This window comes from Fistularia commersonii, chromosome 25 (assembly GCF_037954325.1).
Source record: "Fistularia commersonii isolate RoL2024-O1a breed Wild chromosome 25, RoL_Fcom_v1.0, whole genome shotgun sequence".
Classification (NCBI taxonomy): Eukaryota; Metazoa; Chordata; class Actinopteri; order Syngnathiformes; family Fistulariidae; genus Fistularia; species Fistularia commersonii.
In genome coordinates, this window is record NC_141308.1 from 8117811 (window position 1) to 8145591 (window position 27781).

The 27781-nt window shown below is 40.9% G+C and overlaps 1 protein-coding gene across 2 annotated transcripts; it reads right to left on the bottom strand.

Moving 5' to 3' along the window:
* Window positions 1–9: 9 nt before the first annotated feature.
* Window positions 10–27617, bottom strand: gng12a (guanine nucleotide binding protein (G protein), gamma 12a). 2 transcript variants are annotated; one of them, XM_086172113.1, is made up of 4 exons: window positions 27253–27617; window positions 25648–25749; window positions 1333–1440; window positions 10–1249 (listed from the first exon to the last, which is right to left on the bottom strand). In XM_086172113.1, exons 3-4 carry the CDS (start codon window positions 1423–1425, stop codon window positions 1124–1126), a joined length of 219 nt encoding a protein of 72 aa, XP_086028239.1. In that variant the 5' UTR covers window positions 1426–1440; window positions 25648–25749; window positions 27253–27617; the 3' UTR covers window positions 10–1123. The 2 variants fall into 2 exon arrangements, with proteins under 2 accessions (XP_086028239.1, XP_086028238.1); XM_086172112.1 differs by lacking the exon at window positions 25648–25749 and having other exon boundaries at window positions 27253–27616.
* Window positions 27618–27781: the final 164 nt, after the last annotated feature.

Consider the following 27781-nt stretch of genomic DNA (forward strand, 5'->3'; position numbering starts at 1 on the left):
CCACCACCTTTTCCGGCAAATCACAGGACATGTTAGAGGACTGAGAACTTCCAAAGAACGGCACAGACGAAAGTTAACAATCAGCTTTCTGAGAGAGGTCTTGGGAAGAGTGGTTTTAACACAAATGTACCAATAACACTTCTTGACAATACTTTGCACGATCTCTTGACTAAGACTACGTTAACAGCTGACGGACATGCTTTTGTGCAGTGTCCTAAAAACAGCGTACCACAGTTCGATTTCTCAAAAGGAATGGCTAAAATAAGCTAGGCGATTTCTGAGCCTACGGCTCCGGTTTGGTTTGGTCCCCGCAGAGAATATCACCGCTGCACGGAGTCGGCCTGCTGATAACACCACCTGCTTTGGTGACTGACCGACGGGAGAAGCGCGATTCACCCGCACCCTCGACCCAAAGCAAAGCATAGGTGGCGTTAGATTTACAAAAAAAAACATGCTTTGATGGAAGTCTGGGAATTATGTTTCGGCAAAAATTGCTGGATGAATGATGGAGCTTTAAGACCGGCTGCAGGGTATTTAAACATCACAACAACTTTAGAGTCTGACCTAAATGAGAACCCTGGGCTGTTAACTTGGTGATCGGAAAAGGACATCATTCGGAAAAGCCAGTAAGAACTAATAAGAGATGCAGGTTTCCGTCTTCGGACAAATTTTAGGGATGGGTGAAACCTCTGCTGCGTGAGTTTGCTTGAATCAAATCGAGCTGAGAATAACAGTCACTGCCGAATGGAGTACAGACGTCTGTTTAGGTGCTTGCAAACAGTATCCCGACCTCTTAGAAGCAACAAAGTACGGCGTCACAACTTGTGCGGCCAAAGTCTGGTTAGTGGTCATAGCTCGGACTGGACGGTGGCACGGCCCCGACGAACAGTTTCAGTGGCAACAGAAACGATTTCTATTCTAACAAACAGACTTTTACGAAAATCACGGTCGGATTGCTGATTTTTTTTTTTTTTCTTTTTCTAACAGAACAGATAAACACACGGTAACGGCACGACCAAAGTCCAACCCTTGCTCCTCCTGACAAAAAAGAAAACAGCAACATTAATAAGCAAAAAAAAAAAAAACAAAACAACATAACCCCCTAAAGGCTAAGTGGCATCCACTACAATATAGTGCAAGGTTTTTTGTCTTTGAAAGGATTGTCTGAGGCGGGGACGCCCATGAGGAGAGGATCGTTCCTGGCGTGTTCATTGCAGTAATTCATTAGATCTGCAGAGGCCTTGGAGACCTGGACGGACAAAGAGAAAGAGAAGTTTAGCCGGGATGCTTCGGCATGTTCTCTTGCAGAGTCGGCGGCCGCCTGTGCCTCACCTTTATCCTCTCAATACTGGCCTCTATTCTCAGCTGCTGCACTGTCCGTCGGGCGTGAGCGATGTTATTGGAGCTGTGAGTCTTCGAAGACATCCTGGGCAATCAACACTGCACGAGGGGGAGGGGGAAGCTTTCATTAGCACAACGCGTCGATACAATTCCACATATTAAACAAAATCATGACAGAGTTGAAAGAAGTCAGAGAAACATGCATTTCAAATCTCGTTTTTAATACACAAATGGAGAGACAACTGGAAATGTGAGAGAGTGAAATTTTGTGCAATTCCACCCCCAGGACTCACTAAGACTTTCTGGTTTGGAAAGATACAGCTCAAGTTTACAGCAGTCTGAAGGCCTGAGCCGGAAGACACGCTATGTTGAGTAATCATTTGAACATTAATTGTCTTGTTATTGATAAGTCAGACGAGTGACTCACTGCTCTGACTCCTTCGACACAGGTTTTAGGAAATCCTTTGTTAGATGTGAAAGTAAATGGTGATTAATATAATACATAATACAAACAGAGGAAAATCTACTGTTGTTTTACCCAATTTGCTAATCAAGGTTGACTAATTTCTTTTTTTTTTTTATAATAGATGGAAAAGTTGTCTACCAGCACGAACCATGTCTGCCGGTTGTTTTCTACATGCTGCAGATGGGACTGCAGTTGAATGTGTAATGTTAACAACCTCTACTCTTTACTTCCTCTTACCCTCGTTGTTCCCAAAAGTGACGTCAGCTACTGCTAGCCATGCTCAGGCCATAAACACACTTGCCATGCGTGCAGGATACACAACGCATTTATGAGGGGAAGAGTTTACTTGCATTTGGAATGATCTGGTTTGTTTATGCTTGGTTTGAGAGGTCAAAAGTGGAGCCTTGATGCAGTGTGGCGATATGTGGGTAAAATATAATGCTGCACTGTTCATGCTGTGTGTGCACAGAGCGATAAAGGCCCCACGACGGCTGAGAACCTCACACTGCCGGTTCAAACCCAGAACCTGCAGTGAAGCCCTCGGTGTTGAAAAGTACGCAGCCGAACGGCTGACAGCTGGAAGCTGCAGCAGAGCTTCGGATTTGCATTCCAAACTCCTGAAAATCATTTACAGGCTGGATGGGAACAAGCCCGGGCACGCTCTGCAGTCCACGTGGGAGTCCCAATGTCATCCCCCCACACCTTCCTACTTCTCCAAATTTTTTAATATGAAAACCAAAAATGAGGAAGCCTCTCGGAAGTGAGGCGAAATGTCTTCTAGGGGAGAAATCCAAGTCCAGTTGCTAAGAAAATATTTCAAGCAGAAAGAAACCAGAAATACTCGGTTTGGTTCCTTTGTACACTTCTGCAACATGTGTCATCATGAGAGACACCTTCTATTTCACTGAAACCTTTTCCTCGAGTGCAAATTTCTCGGAAGTTTGTTGAGAAACCAACAAGTTGACATTCATTTCAATGATTTCAGTTCATCCGCTGGAACTGTGGAACATTCTTTCCTGGCTGCATACTGTAATTGTGACATCCGTAGAGCGACTGATTAAAGAGTTTGAAAGATAAGCGATCATTCCAAATCAGAAAGCAACTTAGAAAGCTGAAATGTTATTGAGAATAGGAGGGAGACATGAAAGTACAGACAGTAAATGAGTATTTCCTATTTATTCATAAAGGCAAAGCACCACTTTTGACAAAGGTCAGAAAATCCTTTCATCCACATACGATGAGTGAAGGAATCCCCTCTATGGGCCTCCAGACGCAATGAGTAAATGTTGCTTTTCTGTTTCTTTTTTTTCAGAAACTCTTTGAAATGAGTAGGAGTTGGCGTTGCTTCGTTTTTAGTAGGAGAATTGTGTTCCTAGTACATGTAAAAATAGAAATACTTAAAAAAAAAGGAAAATGTCAACAGAAAGTCGGTGGCTTGCAGATATTCCAGGTTCCGTTTGATGCTACTTGTCTTATCCCGAATGTACGGTCTAGTTGAAGCGGACTTTTATGAAAAGGATGCCGTTTTCTGAATATGGAACCTACAATTTTGAAAGCTGTTCAACTCCAAATATCTATCAGAGGTTTGCAGAAATTTTAATAAATCATTAGAACCAGAAGCATTGTAAGACACAGTCAGTGTACTTCAGTAATGAAAATAAAAAATATTTGGGTTTGAAATGCATGGAAAAGATTAATAACGCTGCGTTTCACGTCATGACATTGACGGCCGGATCTGTCCCGCATAATGCTCAACTCTCTGAGCTGGCTTATCAGGCTAGTCTTCATTTTTGCACCGAATCCTGTGTGACAAACACTTATCTTAAGAGTAACTCAGTACGACACTTAGGTACTGATCTGCATTCAAATGCCTTTCTCAGCAACTGACACCGGGAAAAAAAAAAAAAAAAAAAGTTAAAGTCCAAGCAATTCCTAACACGGGGGTACACAAAAAAGCACAAGACATGAAGCTGCTGACTCAAATGCAACTATGAAAATAACAGAGAATTTGGAAATAGGCTTCATGCAGGGGAAACAACGGGGCAGGAAGGAGAATTAGGCCTGCAGGTTGTTTCAGAAAATGTTATCTGTTTAAAAATGAAGGGATAACAATCTGTGACTGGATGTGAACTTAAGCTTCCCAGCTGACTGTTAATATCAACTAATGCTCATCCAACATCATTATGCCCGGCAAAAAACAAAACAGACTGAAAAAAAAAAAAAAAGAAAAATCACACCGTATTGGGTGCAGTGAAGTAGAGAAACTGGGTTCTTGAATGTGAACTGCCATAGAAAACAAAAGTGTAAAAATGTATCGTAGCTCCGAGTTGACAGGCACGTTTATGAATATTTCTGTGTTGTATTTGGGGGAGTTTGCATCGATGTGTATATGGAAATGGTTTCCAGCCGGAGTCGCTAGTTCTGTGCTTGCCTGTGATTTGTAAACTGTGTTTTTAGTCTCTCATAGACAAATATTACAGGGTATCGAGTCACATCTAATTCTGCCACTGGGGCATGATGTCGTAATATCGGTTGTGATATTTTGGGTATCTGCCTGAAAGCCTTAATTTTTGTCTTAGACTCTCAGACTTCTTCTGATGCAATTCTCTTAAATGTATGCGCAAAAACACAAAAAAAGAAAAAAAAAAGCTTGGCGTCAAGCATCACAAATAAGAAAGTTAAACCATGCCAAAAAAGCCAAAAATTCCATCACAAAAACCTCTGCAGCTGTACTCTTAAAGCAACTAAAGAGAGAATTAATAGTCCTGTGCTCTCTGGCGCCCTAAGATCAGTTCAGCCAGCATGTGAAAGTGCGGTAAGACTTTTTAGGGCTTAACTCCCAGCAGCGACTGGGAGGCGACTCGTGCAGGCGAGCCAACTGTGTCATGTCAACCGAGCCGTACGGCTTCTGTGATGTGATGCCAGCTACTACCAGCACGACCCATCTTACAGAAACTCCACGGGAGGACCGCTGTGTGTGCCAGTGACTACGTGCTGCATCAGCATCCACATGTATGTTGGACCTTTTTTTTTTTTTGTCTAAAAAAAAAAAAAAAAAGGAAAATTTACCTCAAAGGATCATAAACAGACCACCCCCTTTCAGCCCACCCTATCACAACACACACACACACACACACACACACACACAGCCAGGACCACCAGAGCTGCGCGGCTCCACTGCCGTGCTGTACCTTGCACACACAGACTCACCCACACACATGCAATTCATCAGCACGCTGGTTCAAAGTGCCAAGAAAGGGGAACCATTATGACTCAGTGGCATTAACACCGACTCTCCGAGATGAAAAAGTGTGCGTTAGATCAGGCACCAGAGAAGTCTCTTAAATTCACTGCTGAGGAATACAAGCGACATCCATTGAAGTCTTAAAGAAGAGCCACTCCTGTCAACTGTACAGTATGTGTGGTCTCTCTGGTGTGTGTCATGAGCCTTTTAGAGCAGGGCAGCTTTTGTAATGAAATTACACCAACTGGCTTTGGTCATGAGTATTGCAGGCTGCATTTCAGACTTGACTGACAAAGTTGAAAGGAGAGGGGCCAAACCCAGGGTTTATATTGTCTTTACTTTGAATAGTTTTCTATTTGACGTTGCAGTTTTTGAGATCAAACTGATGTACTTCTGAAGATACCTTCATCCTCCTCCATGACTGAGTCACCTTGGGACAGGGTTGGAGGAAAAACAATGAGCAGCTTAATGTTTTTCAACCTGGGCTACTAACATTTCAATTAATATTGACAATATGGTATTAAAAATATGACGGAAGTTGAGAATGCAAAACACTGATGCATGTATCCCCATTTTTAATGGTTTCGACTCTGATCGGTGGATAAATGAATGGATTGAGTGAGTCCTGTCGCCTGTTTATTGATCTCCACAGAAGAACCAATAGGTATGAAGATCCACTGTCGTGAAAGTCACATTTCCAGAGCTCACTACAAAAAAAAAGTAAAAATTCACCCCCATTGAATTCTGTGTGCCAAATAAATGACACAAAAGCCTAGATTTCTTGCATTTTATCCTAAAAATATGTATGGATGAGCATGTAATGTGTTAAGTAGTAGAGAAAAGCATATTGATTAATAACCATAAATAAATATTTTTTCTAACTTATCAGAACCTTATGACTCATAGTGTCACTGATTATATTGTTTATAGTTGTACAAATTTGCAATTCTCAAGTCAACTATTTGTGAACACACAAAGTATACTGATGATTAGTTTGACTGGAAGTGCTGTATACTATGATTTAATATGCAATGTATAAATTTGCATGGACAAGGAAAGTAATAGAAAAGTGACAGAACATGTTTGTGCCAACACAGCAGCTCAGCATATTCACATTAATAATGTGGGAGTCGTTTAAAATGGGATGGATAGAACTTGGTGACACAGCAGTTTCACGGTGAATGAAAGCCAGATATCCCACACACGCTGCAGATTTACAGGATCATGCAGAAAATATTACTTCATTATCCACTGAAATACCACTGAGCGTTCACATTTTACTGCCTCTGTAACTTCTGGGGATCCAGTTTAAAAAAAAAACAAAAACTAAAAACTCATTGGATTTGACTTGATGCCCAGTTGATGAGTGAAGAACAGTGAGAAGTGGAAAGACGATATTTGGAGTCTAGACAGATGTCTGCTGCTTTGAACAAAGGGGAGTTCAAAGACCTGGGTCCCTGCCACAAACTAATATACTGGTTTTCCCTTGTGTATACACACGCACACACACACACACACACACACACACACACACGCACGCCCGCGCACACCCGCCCACGCCCACACTATCGTTTCTCTTACGTCCACCCCCATGCCTGTGATCCCTCTGTCTGCAAGCAGGAGTTGCCCGGTCTGCAGGCAGGGCTAAGAGCAGCCTTCTGATACTCTCTGCTGCCGCCAGTCAGCACTCTTCCAGCTGAAGAAGAACACATCTCCTCCTTCAGAGTGACCTCGCATTGTGTTTTCTGTCTTTCTGGGTTTTTTTCCAGATCAGATCAGTGCCATGGTGCAGTCCTGCTTTTCTAAAACAAACACTGCACTCACCTGGTTACCCTGTTTATCAAACTCAATAATACTCAGTCATCAGTCCTGTTGCTGAGGGATTGTGTTTACGAGCCAGAGGGAGGTGGTTGAGGGCAGGGGGAGGGGAGTTGCTGCTGCTGCTGAATTTCTCAGTGTGTGAGACAGATAGACTGGTTCAAATTGTGAGAACCGCCAGACTGACATCACATTTTTCCCACAAGAAAAAAGAAAGCAGTTCCTGTCAGCAGCCGATTTTTTTGGCCGTTGCTTTCGTGCAGTAAACGCTGGAAATATCATCTGTACGTTGGAAAATATGGAGCAATTTGACTGGAAGACCCGCAAAGGAGTCACATTAAACATTTAAAAGCATTTTGCTTTTTTCTCAAAACACTTCAGCATGTCTAAATCTTTGCACTGCATACCGAGACGCAACCCGCCCCTCCTTACTGTCAGCATACACATTTGCACAATACTGAATTTGCCATGCGTACTTCTCAGGTATTGTCTGCACAAAAAAAAAAAAAAAAAAGCTGTCTACGATGACAGTGGTAAAGGCGATGTACACAAGGACGGGTTTATCAGTTGCACACAGTAAAGAGCAGACAGCTGAGCGAAGCAAAAACCTAGATCATGTTGTGGTTTAGGGGGAGCTATGGTGGCAAGAGCTGCAGCACCACCCAGAGTGGCAGGTATGGCTGCTGAGATAAGTGAAGCTGACAGGACCCCACCCAGGCCGATGGCTGCACATCTAGAACAAAGGAATACTGGGAAATACAGTGCTCTCCACGCCACTTTGCAAGAATGCTTTATTGTGATCGGCTGAAGGTATCCATTATACCTATGTAAGCAAACATTTCCTGGAAAAGTTGGAAGGGCTGGAAAGGTTAATGGAAAGTAGTCCTGGTTAAACATGCGGGAAAGCAAATAACACAACTCTGTTATTTCTGCATCACTATGAATAACCTTCAGTTTAACATAAACCTCAATACAGTAAGTTGCCAGAACATGGCAAACTGCATGTCTGTAAGTTCTGACTGTGCCTCAAAAAAAAAAAACAATTCAGCATATTGTGACACAGGAGCACAGTGTCTAGACACGAGACTAGTCTAGACTCATTTCTAAATCCTAGATTCATGTGTAACTACTCAAAGCTCATTCCTCTCCAAATAAACTATGAATGATGCCTTGTTTTACCTGGACCTCAGACTCAAGGGTTGACAATTTTGGTGCAAGTATTATAAGTCATCCTAATTTATTATGACCTCAGTCAGGGTTAGTCAAGATTGGGAGATTATCTTCCTGGGCCAAGTAGCCTCTCCTCTTTCACTTTTATGGCCCCAATGCTGTATGACAAGCACTTATTACTGTACAAGTACACTCAGCAGCCAGAACTCGATGCATGCTGCATTTGTACATGCAAAGCTACTTCATGGTGATCATTTTCTGCTCTATGTGTGTGTCGAATTATCCCAGGCATGGCTGTTAACGATAGGCTTGTGAGAAAGAGACAGTCATATTGAGTTAAGCCACGAAGCTCTACAAATCAAATCTGATTTAATGCATTTTAATAATACAAGAAGTGAAAATCAATATGTGGCAGTCACACTATCATTGCATGCATCCACAAATTAATCCATGTGCAGGGAGCACTGCAGAAGCTTTTCATTGTGTACATTTTACAGCACAGAGGGCTGTAAACTAGATCAGGGGGTGTTTAAACCCACAACTACTTCAAATTGTATAAAGCAGCAAAGCAAACATCAGCTCAATGAATTTGTAGTTTGGTTTCTAAGAAACTCATGCATAACTGTATTGTCCAAACAGTGGTGTTACTTCCGTGTTTACTCGACCTCCACTGTATGTACTTTGTGCAAGTGTGTGTGTATGCATGCGTGCATGCAAGGAGGGGATTTCGAGTGACTTTCCTAGGAGCAGCAATACTGACCTTATTAAGTCCATAACCTACCTGCACGTTTGAGTAATTCATATCTTTGACAGCCTTTTTACACATGCGGTTACACACTGCAGCGAAGCAGCAGCTGACAGTGGCAGTTACAATAAAAAATTTATAAATAAAAAATAAATAAATAAACAACAACAAAAAACACTCCTAGGGTGAAACGGCCCAGAACAGCGGTGTCAAACTAATTTTATCTCAGACGCCACATGGTGGAATCTCTATTCTCAAGTGGGCCGGATGGGTGACTTGAAAAAAGGTAGCTCATTTTTATGCTTTGCAAAATAATCCCGCAAGATGGATCCCGCCCCCGAACTGTTAATCCGTCCCGCGGAGTTTGACACTTGTGGTCTAGAATGATCATTTCCAAGCCTGACCTTAAATCAAGTGCACTCTACAACAAGAGAAAGAAAGAGAGAAACAAAACTGCATGTCACGTTAGATAAGGGAAGCACATCAGGGAGATTGTCAACCACAGGAGCTAATCAGTGTTCTTAACATGGTGATACTCTGAACAGAGCCCACTGCAGGGACTGGTACTACTACACTTACAAGGAAGAGTATGTGTGTCAGGGTCTCTGACTTCCTGACATAATGGCAGATAACTGCGATAGCACAAGACGCAAGCAACACTCTGGTATGTAGGCCTTACACTGAGGAGCAGTTTGAATGGTAAAAATATAGAAAAAAAAAGTCTACCTGCGTAGGAGAGAGTTGTAGAAGAGAGTCCCTTTTTGAAAACCTGAATTACCAGAGAGAATGGATTAACGGTCAGATGCTTTTGCAGACAAATTAAGAGTGTGATTTACAACAACCAGCAATCTGTCCTTGACTTACTGTATCTGTCCTTACACAGTGTGGACCTGGGTGGTAAAATATGGCTCCTGAACTGCTGAGTGGGACATTTCGGGCTAGCAGGGTCAGCCATGCTGTTGGGCTATTGTTGAAATTGCAAAGAATCTGTTGTGTAATCCTAACTGTGGGTGCAGCGTGGTTAAAGTGGGGCTGTAGTGTAAGTCTCCTGTAGGTGTGATGGATTCCTAAAGCTTGTGTAGAGATGAGTCAGCTTTAGAACCCAACAGTATAACCCTGAACACCGAGGGGCAGCCATGTTTCCAGGTGTATCGAGTGGAGTTTAGTGAAGACACTGGCGGACAAATAACCAAAACAAAACGATATTTTGCCATGGTTTTAAAAAAAATGTTTCGATAATAATACCGGATATTCCTTTTCCTCTGCCTCTCAAAATCAGGGATTTTCGGCATTTATCAGCATAATATAAGTATCAATATATATCTATATATTACGTAAATAAATTATTCTTATGACCTTTGCAGAAAGAGAGAAAAATAGCTTTGTACAGATGAAATAGACATAGATAAAACAGAAGCATCAAACAAAAAAGTATTTTACATGAAAATCAGATGAATCACAAATGTACGCACAAGGAACATTGAGCGAGAGACAAAACAATAAAAACAGAGAGCACAGAACAAAGGGTGACGACAATCATTGGCTGTTGATGCAACTGTCGACGCCGCTGCTTGCATTCTTTCCACTAAAGGCGCCAGCAAATGAGCCAATTCTGTGAGGGGCTTTTTTTGATGTTCAACAAATACTCAAAAATGTCTTCCAGCTTTACAACCAGCATTGCAGGACTTCTGAGTAGAGGGGAAAAAGGAAAAAAAAAGAGAAACAGCACAAAGTGCAGTCAGCACCCTGGTGATATCATTAGCTGCTAGAGTATGTACCTAAAAATAGCCAGCAGGTCCATGTTTTGCTGGCTACCGTGGAGTTGGTGTCAGCTTAGAATGGCAGTGGCTAACTATTACCAAGCTGAATGTCAGCTGGATATCATCCAAATTATCAAGGTCTGTGTAGTTTCCACAGAGGATCCTCAGAGTGGAGTCTCTGGTTCCCCAGTAAAGAGTCATTATCAAGCCCTGAGTGCCCAAAACAAACATGGCCCTATGGCAGATAATGCCCTTAAGACGTCACTGCAGACGCACAGAGGGTGACATGCAGGAGACACAGGCGGCCCAGGTGGAGAGGCTGCCAGGCAGCATCTCTCTGCACTGCCCTCAACAAACAAATGGCATTGTTGTCCAAAACTGCACAAAAGAAAGCTTTGCACAAACTGCGTGGAGTTTGCTGGAAATGGATGCACGGAAGGACTGAATGATGGAACAGAGAATTATAGTAAGAGACGTGTGTCTGCGACGGAGGGGAGATAAGAGCTTGTGTGTGTGTGTGAGGGAGGGCATTCAGCAAGCGAGAGCAGGCTGTGCAGCTGTGTGTATGTTGCATTTGGTCTCATGCCAAGAATCTACTGTCGGCGACAGGAACGCCATAAAACTTAAAGCTATTGTGAGTCCTTTGCCTTTCGCCCCGGTCCCTCTTGCTTGTGAAAGCTACTATTCATGACGAAGGCAGAGAGATACTACACAATAGATCTCAATCTCTGGCCTAGAGCTGCCCTGCCTATATGGAACAATAAACAAACGAATTCAGTCTTTCCAGTCTCCACCCAACAGTGTGTCTGACTGCGTGTACGTTAGTAGTCAGCGAAGGTGGATCTGAGAGGGCCAAAGGTCTGCAGTGTTGCCCCTCCTCCCCTGGTGGCGATGATGTAGGGAGGGCTAAACACCGCGCATGGCCGGAATAACTCATAATGGCTTCAGACGTCACAGGGCTCATTAGAAAACAACGTAAAGGTTGTAAAGAGGAGCTTGTGTGCAAGTAAAGAGGAAATGGGATTAGTCACACAGTGATATCAGTGGTGGTTGAGTTCGGTTAATGGATACATATTTGCATGTGACTTTTCATGATACTATGTTAGAAATAAATAGCAAGCAATATATTTGTCAAAATAGAGCATGTTTGACACTCTGCGTGTTGTGTCCTAGAGTATTCCATGAGAAAGCCTCCCTCCCGTGACGGATGGTCTCACACTACGGTAGTCAAGAGAAAGCAAAACACCACACCGGGAACAATAAATTCTGTCAGGAAACCCAGAGAAGCAACCAATCTTGTCAAACAGGACAAAGGAGAAAATGCAGGTTGCGTGATTTCCTCTGTCGGGACGAGCGGAGAGGCCCGTGGAAACAAAAAGACAGATACTGGTGCTTTTTCCACATGCTCCAAAAAACAGAAACATTTTTAAAGTCACTTCCTGCTTTCATTACAAGGTATTTTCACTCTTAATATACCCAATCATAATTTTCACAAGGCATTGAATGACTGTCCCAATGAACTGGGTGGATAAATGATTCTGCAGCAAAAGCTGAAAGGTTCTCAAATCCCAACACCGACTTTTTTTTTTTTTTGAAGATTTGCTGGTATGTTTTTGGTCAGTCTCCTTTATTCAAATGTATAATGCAAATCCTGCCGGAGCATATTTTTGAACATCGACAGTTAAACTCAGATGCTCCTCCAGCAAATGTTGTAGTTGTGACCACAAGAAAAGGAATAGAAGAGAAAAAGAAAAAACTATCATTCAGATGACGTGCATGTGGAGAGAGAAAGTCATCTTCGGGGTGGCATATTGGTCAACCAAACCCTAAACTGTGCAACAGGAGGTGGGTGTCTGACGACGTTTGCACCAACCACCTCAAAGATTAACTGTGAGTCAAGTCTTTAAATGCACACATCCAAACGCAACACACACATATGGAGTTTGTGCCGCCCCGCACACAATTGCTGCACACAAGGGCTTTCCATGAACTTTGTAGAGATAAAGGGGGGAAATACTAGTGAACCTGTGTGCCTGATGTGGCAAATCAAGGGTTCAAAAAAGATTAAAGACTAAATAACAGTGTTTGTCCGATGCCTCGCCGATTCGTATTTTCACAGTTCTACAACATAAAGGGGTTTGCTACATGTGTGACATGGGCAGGGAAAACCCTGAAACAATAAAATCTAGCATGATGCGTCATGGATGCATCATACATTAATCCTCCCTCCAAAAAACAATAAGATACATTGTCAGTCCTGACATTGGTAATAGAAGTGTGATTTGAAAATATGTACAATATGATAACTACAATGAACAAAATAAATAAAATATGTAAAAGATGGCGCAAACAAGTGTGTGCATCCAAATTACAGGGTTTTTAAAAACTTGTGCTGGAGAAATCTTAATTCAGTGTTTAGACACCATCATCTCATTAAATCAGTTGATGTTTGAAAAGCTAATATTGTAAGAGTAGAATTTATTTGTCTACAAAGTGTTGATCTTTGTCAATTGCGGTCAGGGTTCACCAAGTATGTCGTGTCAGTGTGGATATCATTTTATGTCCAGAGTCTGACAGATTTCTCTTCTTGTGTGTGATCTCTGCACTTTGACACAGGGGGAGAAAGGGCTGCAGACAGACAGGGATCAGAGTGCAGGGGACACAGGATACCCGAAACATTAGGCACCTTCAACCGGGAGAACTTGGGCCCTGTATCACCATTTCAAGTCATAAAGTACCGCAAAGACAGCATCAATCCATTGTGATAAATGGGGGTACACTCACAAGATGCCATACTTTCATGCCCTGTTCGGTTCCTATTGTCATACAGATTTGCAATACTGAAAAAGACACCAAAAAACAGAATTGCTATTTCTTGAGCGCGAGGACAACATGGGATATCTTGAGAGCTGTGAGGGCCGGAAGAAAAGGACCATTCCCATGCCTTTATCTACAGAACTGCCTGGATGTAGCACAGCACCCGATGATCAGAATTAACTGCACAGGAGAAGAGACATTTCTGAACAAACAAGGACAGGAATGACAAGCATGTGGATAAGAGACAGATTACTGCACATGACTACTCAAGACAAGCTGCATGAGAAAATGCATTGTACAGCAATTATTACTTTGACACGCACACTTCACAAAAAGAGGAACATGTTTGTGGAAAGAATCTGAGAGCATGATGTCTTTTCTCACAAGATCAAGTTGGATAAATACGACTGAGTCAGTCTGACAAATGCACTTTCATGACATTTATATGGATTAGTGAAACTTGTAAACAGCAGAGTACTATTAGAGTTAATGACTGCTGTTGGATCTCCATTCCAGACTGACACAAGCAGGTCAAGCACCTACTGCGTGTGTTCAAAAGGCCCTGAAAGTGACTTCTGACAAGCAAAGGTCTCTCTGGACAGAGCCAAAGCAGAGAGCACAATGACTGGGGTGTTGAAACTGAAGTGAAAGGCCTAACCTTTGAATCCCACTGTAAGACACAATCAAGTAATAAGTCTGCATGATGAACTAGAGGAGGAGGTAGAAAAATAGAATTAGAATGGAAAATTTAATGACCTGAATCATTTCAGGGACTACTTTTATTTTCATCCTTCTGTCATGTAATTTGAATGGAAAAAAGGAACTATTTGCGTGTGCGCTTACCATTATTTCATGTATTTTTATCTTTTCCACAGACAATCTAACCAGTGACAGGGTTCACCCTATGTTGAGAACTTATTTCCAGGACATTTTCAGCAACAGCCTACCTCTTTTATAACCAACATTATTTTCCTCTAGGCTTTTTTTCCAAAACTAATTTTCAAGTAATTTCTTCTTTATTATGAGGGAATCTGCTGACAACTTTTCTTACAAGCTCTCTCTTGTTTAGATGCAGCAGTAAACTCAATTCAACTGACTTGATATTAAAATGCATATATCAGTTTCATGATAGAAATAGCCCTTTCATGTTTTCATCCAGAACACTGTGACCACAGAGACTTGCTTCACTCTTGGTTTTGGGACTTGAAAACAGAAGTACGTTTCAATCCCATTTTCAAGAAAAGACATCATTTCCCAGGACATTGGTTTTTCTCTCACCTTCTGTTTTTCTTGACTGAGGAAAAAAAAACTTCCGGAAAGCATTGGTAACCATGATTTTGCAGAGAGGCTGCAAACAGCCAATAGCCACAATAAGAGATAGTTTTATGAATTATGGATTACTTTCTTGAATAAAATACTTAATTCATAAAATGCCTGAAGATGGGGATGAATTTCAAAGCAGTATCCTAACATCCCAGAGGAGTGCTTGCTTTATTTTGACCAATAGCCTGAGACCCAAAGATAAGGAAATAAGGAAACCCGCATTATCAAATAAGTAAATAAGTAAATAAATGAATGATGCTCCACTTGAGGCATTAAGTGTGACTGCAGCACAAGGTCACGTTGAACTTTGTGTTTGTGTCTGCGGGTGCGCAGCAAGTGTTCTAGACTGTCTTAGAGCTGAGACCACAAATCAGACCGAATCAAATTAAAGCAGCTCATATAAATCGACTGGGTGTGCTTACAGGACAGCAGGGCATTAAGTTCAAATACATCAAGGGTCAGACTCACTCTCACACACACACATTAACATACACACAGCCAGATTAGACTTAGAACTCAGGTCAACATACACACACACACACACACACACACACACACACACACACACACACATTCACACAGCATGGTCTAACAGACTATTAATCAAGGGAACACATAAATAGCTGCACCTCCTTTCAACCACTGGAACTCTGTTCATCTAACCATTTCAAAGAGGAGGAAGAGGCTCACACTGTGGGTCACAACAAGGCCACTTCCTCTGCAGCCCACCCTAAACCCTTTCAAAAATGATGATGCCTCCTCCTCATGCTCCTCGTCGCCGGTTACTTCCCCCTCTCCATATTGACTATCCTTGTCTTAGCCAAGTGGGTCACAAGGTGAACATGAATCACCCACGTGAGAAGCTGTGTATGTATCGAGGGGGCCATGTGTGGTTAATTTGCACTGCATGAATATATTCCTCGCCGTAGTTTGATTATTACCAAATAAACAAATATTAAGCTTGTATACACTAATGCCAAAAAAAAATTATTCTGACACCTTGTGAGGGAGTAAAAGCAAGACTTCTCTTAAAAATATTAAGTCTTGAACATGCAGAAATGTTATCTTTTACCCCCAATTTAAGCTGGTATAAAATGCTTGTATTGCAGATCCTGTAGCTGATTATGCATGCCTTGTGAAAAAAATAAAAAGATCCAGCACAATCAGATAACTGTTTAGATTTCAAATTAGAGGGCTGAGCAAAGGGAACATTGCCTTTTTGTTGTAGTTCATGAGGTAATTTCACAGGGAGTCACTGTATATGAACATTTTCTGGACAAAATGTGATGCCTTGTTCTGCAGGACACCAGACAACAATAAAGGACTATAACTCACGATCCAACAAAGCCTCCAAGCTCTTTAAAAATTGATGCATCTGAGTGTGAATGAGACACCTGACTGAGGCGTCGCTGTGCACGAGCAGAGAGGGTGCCACTCTGTTTCTCTTGACATCTGCTCTTGCTAGTTGTTACAAAAACCTAGTGTGACCTCAGACAAAAAAAATTCAAGCCCAAAGTCTTTAAGGCATCAAAAAAAGGGTGTAGTTTTGTCTTTCATGCCCAGCGAAGACACTTGCTGATGTGTTCGTCCTAAGACACAGGTGTGAAGCTCTTCTGCAGGGTCATGATGAGGCCACGGCCTAAAAGTACCCCTCCCTCCCTATACACAAACCACCACACACACACACACACAGCACACAACAGCCTTTGTTTGGGCAGCCAGCGAACCTTCCCGTAGTCTCACTCATAAAGGGCAAGGAGACAACGCACATGTACACACAAATACAAGACACAGAACTTTGTTTGTCATACTTTGATGAATCTTGACTCCCTCCAAGCCCTGCAGTTCAGTGCACAAGAACATGCATGATGTATGATGATGCATTCAGCACCTGCAGACATGTTACAGTTGAAAGGAAATCTCAACTTTTTCCCTTTTCTTACCTGTAGGACAGGAAAATGTTTATCACTGGCTGGACTCTTTCCAAACCCACCAGGATATTCCCATATTTGGCTATTGCCTCATGCCTTTTATGTCAGGAAATAACATAAGTGAGGAGAGTCGTGTCCTCACAAAAGGTGCCTTCCTGTGTGTGGGAGAGGGAGTGGTGCTTTATTACACTTTGCATAGTCCAACTGCGAAAGGGAATGGCTTCATAACCGTTAAAGAAAAAAAGAAAAAAATGTTACTGGAATGTGGATGAGCCAGGAAACACTGCGATAATGTGCTGAGATATTTTTAACACAGCAAGGAGGGAAAACGACTAGGCAAAGAGTCCTTTATAGTTCATTATCTTGTGGTTTTCTGCACTTAAAAAGTACTATCATAGTTGATCCAAACACCTTATTTCTGAAAATAATCTACTTTAAAGGTTTTCAATATGAAAGCATGTACAAATTTATTCACAGCATTATTTCAATGTTTAAGGTCTGCTTATTGTGCAAGAAACTCCATGTCTGGCACTACAGAGCCCTTGCAGTAAATATCTTAATAGTAAAGGCACACACACACACACACAGCCTGAGTTGCTATGCAAAACTAAAAAACAAAAATGAAAAACTGATTCGAGTCACACAACCAGCATCCCCGACACACACTCTCTGGTAACAGGATGCCTGTTTCAGACAGACACACACTCATACTCTGTCTCTTGAAAATAGTGAGAATGGGCTGAGTACAATGGGAAAGTTTTAATGGAAGCTTATGGTGGCACCACCTGGACATGCCACAATGACAGATGGTGTATTTTTGTGCTGTGTGAGAGAGATTGAGTGTTAACAAGAGGGAGGGAGACAGGCTGACAACCGCAGTCGGTCTCCTAAGAAGAGCAGTCGCGGCGCACCATCGTGTGGCCAAAAGATGTAACTGAACATTTTAAATGAACAAAAAATCTTTTGACTTTGAAAATCTAAGGTATGAGTGGAGAATCCTTGTCATCAGGTGTAATTGTCCTCTATTTGATATTGCTTATTTCTACTACATCTCTCATCTTACTGGTAAAATAAAATGTACAATACATTATTATCAAATCCAACATGAGAGTGTGGGCCTGTTTTAGAGGCTGACATCAAATTATGTAAAAAAGAATTACATAAAAACCCCAATGACTCAAATAACAGCCCATAAAAATGTGCTTGAAGGCTGCTGCTCTATGAGAGACACTTTGTTCGTAAAAAAATTGCTGCTGGGTGTTTAGACACTGCGCTGATATTACCACCATGGAGGAAACAGCAGACCACATGCAGAGCTGTGCGCTTGTACTATTGAAACTTTTCATTCTTGCATTTCTGGGAAGCTGTCAAAAGGTGTTTTGTCATGGTTATGTTGCAAGCAGGAATGAAACTGCATCCTTAAAGCCAGCTTCAAATGTGATCTATTTTCCTGTGGACCTTACCACTTCAAGTAAACTTTTAATAAACAGAGATGTCTGAATGTTGGCAGTATTAAACACAGACCTTGATGGTATATCAAAAAAAAACTCAGAAGACTTTTCATGGAGTCAGGACTTTTTGTACAGGACAAAATTTGATCAGGATAAGGCCACAGACAATGAACAGCACTCACATACTTGAGGTTATGGATGACCTGGGCGCATTTATCAGCCATCACAACAGTGCATTATGTATACCCTCCACTAAAACCTTTCAAGTCAATGAGACGAGGGAAAAGAAAAAGAAACACAACAACTCCATCATCGGGGAAATAGAGATTAGTGTATTGTAATCCATTTACAATAAACTGTACCTACTGGTAATTCCTCAAACTGACTAAGTAAACAAAGAAATGAATGAAGAAATAAATACAGGCACGTCTCCCAAGCCTGGAATTCACCCAGGATTACATTACAAAGTTAAAACACCCCAACATTTCAAAACAAAATACCATCTATACACTTTCGAATCCTCGGGGGTGAAAGTAAACATAACAAAACATGTTGAATACTCAAAAGCATAGGAGATATTTTGGTTTTCTTTGACATTACCAAACATCCCCTCTGATAATGCAGAGTCAGACGAAGCTGGGAAAACACAAATCAAACTCACTCCCAACGTCATAAACAAGATCATCAGGAACAAGCAGAAAATAGAAGTTCACAAAAATAAATAAACCAATTAATAAAAAGAACAGGGGGAATAGGGAGTCACAGGATTTATTGGTTTTTCTGCATAGTGCTCATTTTTAGGAAATAAGTATACCAAAAGAAAATATAAAACGTTAATCATTAATTTGTAAGCGATCAGACCCATATCTCCTGTCAGGCTGTACTCAGTAGAAGCATAAATAGTCCACTAGATGGCACTTCAACATTCCACCTCTTAGAAGACCTAGACCTCAACACATTTCTGAAAAAGTGGGCGTCCATGGCAGACATCAGTAAGTCTGAAAAAAATGAAGTCAATATTAACCCCTGAAACCTCCAAAACATTCATTTAGGTAGAAATAATAATCTGGTGCTCATCTTGCAGAAAGAAAATGGAGACATCATATTAGAAATACAGACACCCTGAAATAAGGGAACTTGTGGAAAAAACAACCGAAGGATAAACTCTCAACAACCTCAGAGAACATGACTCTTTACTGGTGAATGATCGACTTGAACATTCAGCAACTGTAACATTCACTTCAAATGCAATAATAAATCAGGAAAATGATCTTGGAATGGAAAACAACAATTCAACTATGAAAAGGCTTTTGAGGGAAAGATGTGTATTTGACCAAGTTTCAAAAGCCATGGGTATCAAACATTAAGCTATGTGTATCAGGCTAATATACACCAGACAATAAACCAGACATTAAAGTTATAAATAACTAGCTCAGTGACAGAGATCGAGCCAGCATAAGTAAGATCAAAGATCAGACAGAAACACTATTCAGTGCAGAAGAATTCCACAAAGTTCTGGAACTGATACCCCCAGTCATCTCGTCTTTTTTCACAAGATGACGTGAGACGTGATAGAAACTGGCAAAACTCCATCACTTCTGAACCCTATCAATATTGCAGCTATATTGAAAGAAGAAAAAAGACCCAGCCATCAAGCAATGCAAAGAGGGAAATAAGCAGCAAAAATGTCGATGCTATAATACAAATGATTACTCCTTTAATTTATATTGCTCAAAGGAATGCAGACATAGAATGATAAACACAATAAACTTAATCCGATCCGTCAAAAACAAAGTAGAATCAATAAGTAATCACTTGGCACAGTCACTTGGAAGGCTCAATTGCTTCTGAACATAAATATAAATTCAGAAGATCGTTCAACATTTGGGTCAAAACATCATCAAGGGCACCAGCAGTCCACCCTACTCACATTTTGGCCATAAAATCCCTTGACTATCCATGCAAAAACAAATACTGAAAATGTAACAGAAGAACATACAACCTGGAAAAACACATACATTAATTAATTCATACACTTCTTTTATTTCTGTTGGAAGCATTTATAATGCAAATACAGCATCTTTCACATTGACCATCTACAAAGTGCTATGTGGGGAAAATCAGCAGCAACTTATCTTGAATGACAGAACGTAGAATCCCTGCATGTGACAGTCTGAAGAGAACAGCAAGTCTAATAATAGATTTCAATGTGTCACTACTCATCTATAAATAACTTTTGCGTTCTCTCTTCTATTCTCACTGATTTACACACAATTCCCTTGTCTATCAACCAGTGACAACAAACAAAAACACACTTTATATACTTTCAACATTCGGCTATCTATCCTCCTATTGATAGCCACTTGGTCTGATCTTTTTTTGGTGGATGAATAATTTGACTTCTTGAGTATCACAAATGGACCTAACAATTTCCACAAGTTTTTGAGTGAGACATTAAAATGTGCATGTTATGCAGCCATTTAATCCATGGTTAAGAGGAAATAGCAACAGCAGAGAAAGAAGTCGTTTGTGACAAGACCAGAAAAGGTTTTGCTTTTAATCTGATAAGGATAATGGCGGGCAAAGACTGAAAGATAAACTGAGCAGTCAAGTAAATGTTTCAGGACTTTCTAGAAACAGTAGCGCTTTTGAACTTTCATGTCAGTTAAATTTAATCTTTGTTGAAGACAGCCAATGATCAATTTCATTCACATTTTTCTGAAAGATAGTTTTCTCTATTGTAGACGAGGATATTGTGAAAATGACACTTTCAATGCTGCACTCAACATCACATTGACATATAAGTATTTTTTGACAGAAAAAACAAAGAATCAGTGGCCTTCAATTTAAAGTTTATTTTATAGCTAAAACTTGTTTGGTTATTGTCATTTGCAACGACCAAATAATGATTAACGAATGCACATTATGTAATCTATAAAACAAAGAAAAAAGCACTGGTGTTCTTCATTTTGTGAAGTGAACCCTAACTTGTAACTGACTTTATACCAAAGTCAAGGGGTGGAGGGAAAATGTAATTGCAAAGAGGAGGACAGTCATTCTAGGATATGCAGTACATCGTGCAGGGTGTGATGACCAAAGTGTCCCAATTTAACAACCACATTCACTGATGACGTTAACTTAAGGCCACCACTTGTACATCAGAGTAAAAAAAAATCGCCATGTTTGTAGTGTGGAAAAAAAAAAAAAAAAAGACCTTTTACACCCTTTTTGGTGAAGAATATAAGCCACAAGCTTGACCTTTGACCCTGTTTCAGTGCACTTAACAGAGAGAACATTAATCAGGGGACATAATTGAATGAGATATTTTTTGCTAGTAATTTCTAGGAATTTTCCAGGGATTTTCCATGACAGCAAAGGGACTGATAGTTTTCCAGGTTTTCCCAATTTTGTCTATGGTAACCTTGTTAATGAATGCAGTTGGAAGCTGTTCATATGTGAAAGATCCCATCCCTGCGCCGCATCTCATGTAGTACCGCTGCATCACAGTGAGGGATTTCAATCTTCGGTTTATACTCAAAACACACCTGTCTTAACTGCTTCCTTCTGTTTATCCAATCTCAGTGGAGAATGCCCTGACAGCCGAGTCCTACAGACAAAGCCGGAAGACAAGAAACTTGGAATAAAAAAGGTAATGACTATTTTTACACACAATGCACTACAATTGGCTCGAAAAGAAAGAAACTGAGAACTCTGTTTTACGAATACAATTTTCCTGAATACCTTGACTAGGATAGTGCAATTTCTAACTGAGCCATAATAATCGCTTTAACTCAGTGTAGAATTATTTGTATGCATTGCAAACATGAAGCACTACTATAAATACTGTAATGTTGCACTGGGGTTTTCGCCACATCTGTTAATATGTGGATTGGTTCCTCGCTTAATGATACATATTTCTAGCTTTCAGTTTGTTTATGGAGGATTATACTGAGGATTTTTCTGTTTATGCAAATGAATAAAAAACATTGGTACTATACTGAAGATAACACTTGATTTGATTAAAATCCCAGAATCAGAACTACAATTTGTATTTACAACTGGAGTCATTCTCAGCATGTATAGGTGCAACTAGAAAAAAAAAAAAAATTTCTCCATTACCAAGATGGGGGATGTGTGTCCAAAATGTTCTCTCAATACATAGATCACGATGTACAAATTGTTCTACAAATTTGAGACACTATTTCAAATAAGCATAATATACTGCTGCCCTTTTCTGACCAACAAAAACAACTGCAGCACGGCTTCCTCTCCTTGATCTGGGGTTGGGTGGGATACCTCCTTCTGCTTTGTATTTACACAGTCACTCTCCACCGCCATGTGGTTTGGGGAGAAGTTTACCTCAAAGCTTTTCTACCAGATAGTCTTACTAACATAAATGTTCCATCCAAGTGAATATGGATTTTAGTGTTTTACATCACTATAAAAAAGAACAAATTAAGCCACTTGGTACCAGGAAGCCTCTGCCGAGCATGTGAAGGCTTAAAGAGAGCTGGTGTTCAACAGTTGGGGGTTTTGAGCTGCTGGTTCGACTTAGAAAAAAAATAACTGATATGAATCCGAACAAATGAAAAGACATCACCTCATACACCTTGTGGGTTCCGCAGCATCTGCCACTTCAAATCAACCAACTTTTTGTTAACCCGAATGCAACTATGAAGAAAAATGAAGACCATTATCTCTGTTAATGAAAGATGAATGAGGAATTGAATAAGGCTTTATAATTTGGTTTCGCCACCCACTGGAGTTCGAGCTTCTCATTGTTTCCTTAGAGACACAAGTTCTGCCTTCTCTCTGTCAGCTGTCTCTAACAGTCGCTCACCTTGACAAACATAACGTTGAAAAATTGTGACCAGTCTCAAGTAGAGATTAATAAATAACTAAATGTCAGGGGAAGCAGACAGAAACTGTAACATGGCTCTAGGAATCAGGGACCGGAGGTCATTCTTTCCTTTCTTACCCATCTGAGATGGTTGCTATGACAACACTTCAAGAATAGTCTCTGTAAATCTGAGGGGGATATATGATTAGTGCAAGTACCTTACTTCCTGACAACCATGGTAAAAAAAAACATCTTTCAATTGGGATTTAACTGTATCGTAACCTTTCATGCGCTGTTGTTTACGAGTAATTCTCAGATTAAGGACTCCCGTTGCAGAAAACACTACACTTGAAAATGCTTTTGCTTCAGAGCAGATATCTTGCTGAAATGGTTTCTTCTAAGCAAGAAAAAGTTCAAGTAATGTTTGGTATTTCATGAAAGCAAGTAATTCAGTTGGCAAACCAACATATGGGTGTGACTGTATATCCGCAATGTCACCACCATTCCTCTCAGTACATCTGCTCCTGGGTAGGGAGGAATTCAAGCAAAAACCAACCACTGTAGGCTGAGCCTTGTGACTACCAACAAAAACAATGTGGAGCGTATATACACACACACACACACACACACACGCGCGCGCGCTCAAACACACACGTACTCACATGCACAAAGGGCCTATGGGAGGGACATTGCTTCTTTGCAAACCACAAGAATCATAGCTGTTTTCTGTGAGAAGAGAGAATTAACACTTTTCTCTATTATATGTTTTGAATAAAACAAAAAGCACCAAAATGGCAGTTAATGAAATTGAGTAATTAAAAACTGTCCTTAGTTTAAATAAATGAATGAATGAACGAGTGAATTAATGAAATGGAAGCTGTACCTCAGCCTCTCAATCTACCAAAACATGGACCACCTACAGGTTTGCCTTCAAAGGGTAAGGCACAAATTTTCAAATCATGATTTCTTTTTTGCTTTTAGAAATATTACAAGCAGCTTCAGGGATAATTTTTTTTCTGTGCACCCTCCCAGCCTTTTGCAGAGCTTGACTTGCAGAACCCTGTGTTTTGCCCATAGCTTGTCTTACATTAGTCATATCTTTGAGCACTTTTTGCCCTTACATTCCAGTAACTGCCTTCTAGCCCCAGGTAAAGCGCATTATAAAAACTTGGACAGGACTGTATTTAAAGGTAAATTAAATGTGCACAACACCCAAACCTATTAAAAATGTTTTCATCTCCTTTAAAGCACTTTACACAAGATGTATTCCCAGCTACTGGGATTTATGTTGTTCTTTTCTAATGCGATACTTCTAAATCCATAAATACATTAATGAAAAGAGGACAGGCAATTGGAGCAAAGAGCACGACTAAATACATCATATCTTGTGTTGTATTGAAATATTAATGGAGAAAGCCGTCTCCACAAATTATGAAACTTAAATGCAGTGTTTTTCAATCATATGAAAAAAACTGTGGTAATTACATAAAAGAGAGAGTGATCACACACATTATCAGAGTGTCAACAACAAACAGACGGTGGCAGATCATCAGAATCATTTTGTGATCATTTTACTAAATCTCCTATTAGCCAGGTCATACAGCTGGGCTTTATTAACTTAATAATTGTGATATCATGTGAGTATGGATCAAGAAAAGCGGAAAATGATCAAGCAAAAAACACTTTTGATATTGACATTTCAACAAATTAATGAAACAGACAAGAATAATGGTTTCTCCTTTAAGGAGCATGAACTGTCCTGTATGGGAAATTTTGCACGCAAAAATAAACAATCAGCAGTCGACCAGGGCAAAGGTCTGATGACATGATATTGATCATTTAATGCACTCTTAATTTATGTTGAGTCAGAAAAAATTCTGAAAGAATAATGAGTGTTTTCTGTGCAAACAAACGTGTTTTTGTGATTATTTAGCAGTGGTTTATTAATTCAATTAAATTACATTATAAAGATCCACAGTATATCAACACTACTGCTTCAGACTGAGTCTGTATTCCTGAAATACAAGGGTGAACTGCAGCCCTCAGCTATGCAATAATCACAATTAAAGGTTATACACTTTCTCCAACTATAGGTGGATCAGGAATTTGGTAATTCTTTCTTTTGTTTACTTGTGGGTCTGATTACTGCTGGAGTCAATAATCAAATGACAACATAGGGTAAAGTTTAATAATAATATACCCATGTGTATGACAATTGTCTGATCCCAATGATGTACTTCAGACTTTTTGTTTCATCTTGTGAAATTTGATGCAGATAATTTTTTGGATGATTAAATGAGTGCCTGCAAGTTTATTGCCGGGACTTGTCATAGAATGTTATTTTTTGTGTGTTATTATTAGACACACATATGTGGAAAAACTGATTTGAATTAAAAGTGCTTGTTAGCACAACTTATATATTGCCTGCCCCAAAAGCTGTCAGCAAACAATTTTCGAATATATCTCACTGTGAGGACTAATTAGTCAAGTTGTAAACTCTGTAACTATGGACGTTTTGGGTGGTCAGTCCCTTTCATGAAAATCATGAGGAGTTAACATGAATCCTGGATCCATCCTGTGATCCACATCTGCTCCAACATGTAATGTTATTTTCATTTGGCCCATATTCCATGAGAATCAGTTCACACTTTTTTTGTGTAATCCTGCTGTAAGGCAACGTAAGAAGCTGTAACGAGGACACAAGCTTCTTGTTCGAGGTAACAAAAAATACAAAGACAGACCTGCAGGAGGGGGATCCACAGCTCTATGAGGAAATAGATCCCAGCAGATGACGCTCACTCAGACGGCAGTAATGGCTGTGTCCTCCTCCCGCATCAAACAGTCTGTTTGTCAAAAAGACAGAGCAGCCCCATCTAGTCAGGCAGCATTCTGTCAGGAGATGCACGCAGCTTCCAGAAGAGCCAGTTAACAGATAAGGTATTAAGGCATTGGCTACAGCTGCGTGTGCCGACTTAAGGCATTGGCTACAGCTGCGTGTGCCGACTCCCACATGACCCGAACAGTTCACCCACTGTTCCACAACTCATACGGAGACAGGGGAAGGAGATCAAATGGATCCTCCCCTCGACTACAAGCCGCACAGGGGAGTTCCCTTCAAACTAATCCTTTCATTAAACAAGTCAGTGTTGCCATCTCAATTTACATGCAACACACGTCACGTTAAATCCTGCCAGAAATCCAGGCGAACCTATTCACATGTCCAAATGAAACCCACGGTCAAAAAAGCCAGTGGACTAGAGAAAGGTAACAAGTTTAAAATAACAATCTCCTCGAGGCATTCTCAATGAAGAGACAGCAAATAACTGAAAACAAAATAAAATATCTTTCCGAAGAATGTTTATGCCAAGACAGGGGGCTAGTGTTTGTTCTGAGAAATTGCACCAGACAGCCTTATGACCAGAAATGACAGCATCAGACAAGGCTGCTCTTATTTTCTGTTTGTAATAAAACAGAAATAAGGAATCTTCCGGAACCGGTATTAAGGTTATAAGCGTACACGTGCTTTTTTTTCTCACCATCTATACATTGGTGTGTCTTCATCTTCAAATTTGTGGCACCCTGCCCCACCCACTGGTGTCTGTCATAAAACTGTCTTTCATTATAAAACAAAAATCCGCCTTAAACACTCGTATGTGTGTGTGTGTGTGTGTGTGTCTGTGTGTGTGAAGACAGGAAGTGTGTGTGATCCTGAGCCTCCAGTGTGTGCAATGCAGCCCACTCATGTTGAGGAGAGGCTTGGATGGGGGTGAATGGGGTACTAATGAGTTGGCCTTATCAATTGTCCGCCTGTCCTCTGTCCTCCTAATGGCTGCGGATCATCAACAGAACTGCTGATGATCCATGTCAACATCTCAGCCTCTTTCCAGTGCGGGGCCTCCACAAGGTTTAAAATGTAGTCGTTTCACATTTGGACTATAATAGCAAAAATGACAACGAATACTGCGAACAAAACAAAACAAAAATGTTGAGGGAAGCGGCGGATAGTTTCCTGCATAAGTGATCTGTTCGGGAACAATCAACCCAAAATAAGTCATCATGTGGCGGGCACAGTAGGTGGGGCCTGGAGGGGCATAAGGCCGAGGAACCCCGCACTTTACCTCCAACTAACACCTGTTGAACGAGCAAAACTTGCATTCCTACGTCCGCGCCGGCGGCTTTTCTCTCTCATAGCGAAATGTTGCCGGATGACGGTACGCGTCGCGTTAAAAGCAGGGCAGGGGTTTGGACGCGTCTCACGGTAACGTTACGGGAGCGCAGCAACTGTTGCTCCGGGAAGGTTGGGGGGGAGGGGGGTCCGAGAACGTCGGCAGCCGCGGGAGTCTTACCTGGCCTGGGCAACGAATAGGTTGAGAGGTGTCTCCTTTCACTGGAGCCGAGCTGTATCCGTCAACAGACTGGGAGGAGACCTTTCCCTCGGCGCAATGTCACAACTAACGTGTTTACAACACACACCGTGAAAAACCACTTCGACTATCATTACATGAATCACACGGTCGACTCGGGAGCTGCCGAGTTCACTTTCCGCTTCAGTATTGAAGGGTCTTTCACTTTTTTTCGCCTCCTAATACGACCGGTATCCACCTCTTCTTCCCCTTTCCTTCTCCGCTTGGACGCTCAGCGACAACACCCGAATTTTGACGGGAGAAAAGGCGGACCAGGCGAAACATTTGCGAAGGGCTCGCCGCGGCAAGCTAGCTGCTGCCAAACACACTGCTTCCTGTTGGGATTTTCAAAATAAGATGCTTGTTTCGCCTCTTTCTCGCGAGTAGCTGTTAAAATGTATGGAAATGTGAGTTCCCTCAGTCCGAAAGCGAAGATTTGAAATGACAAAAATAAAAATTCTTTAAACATCGA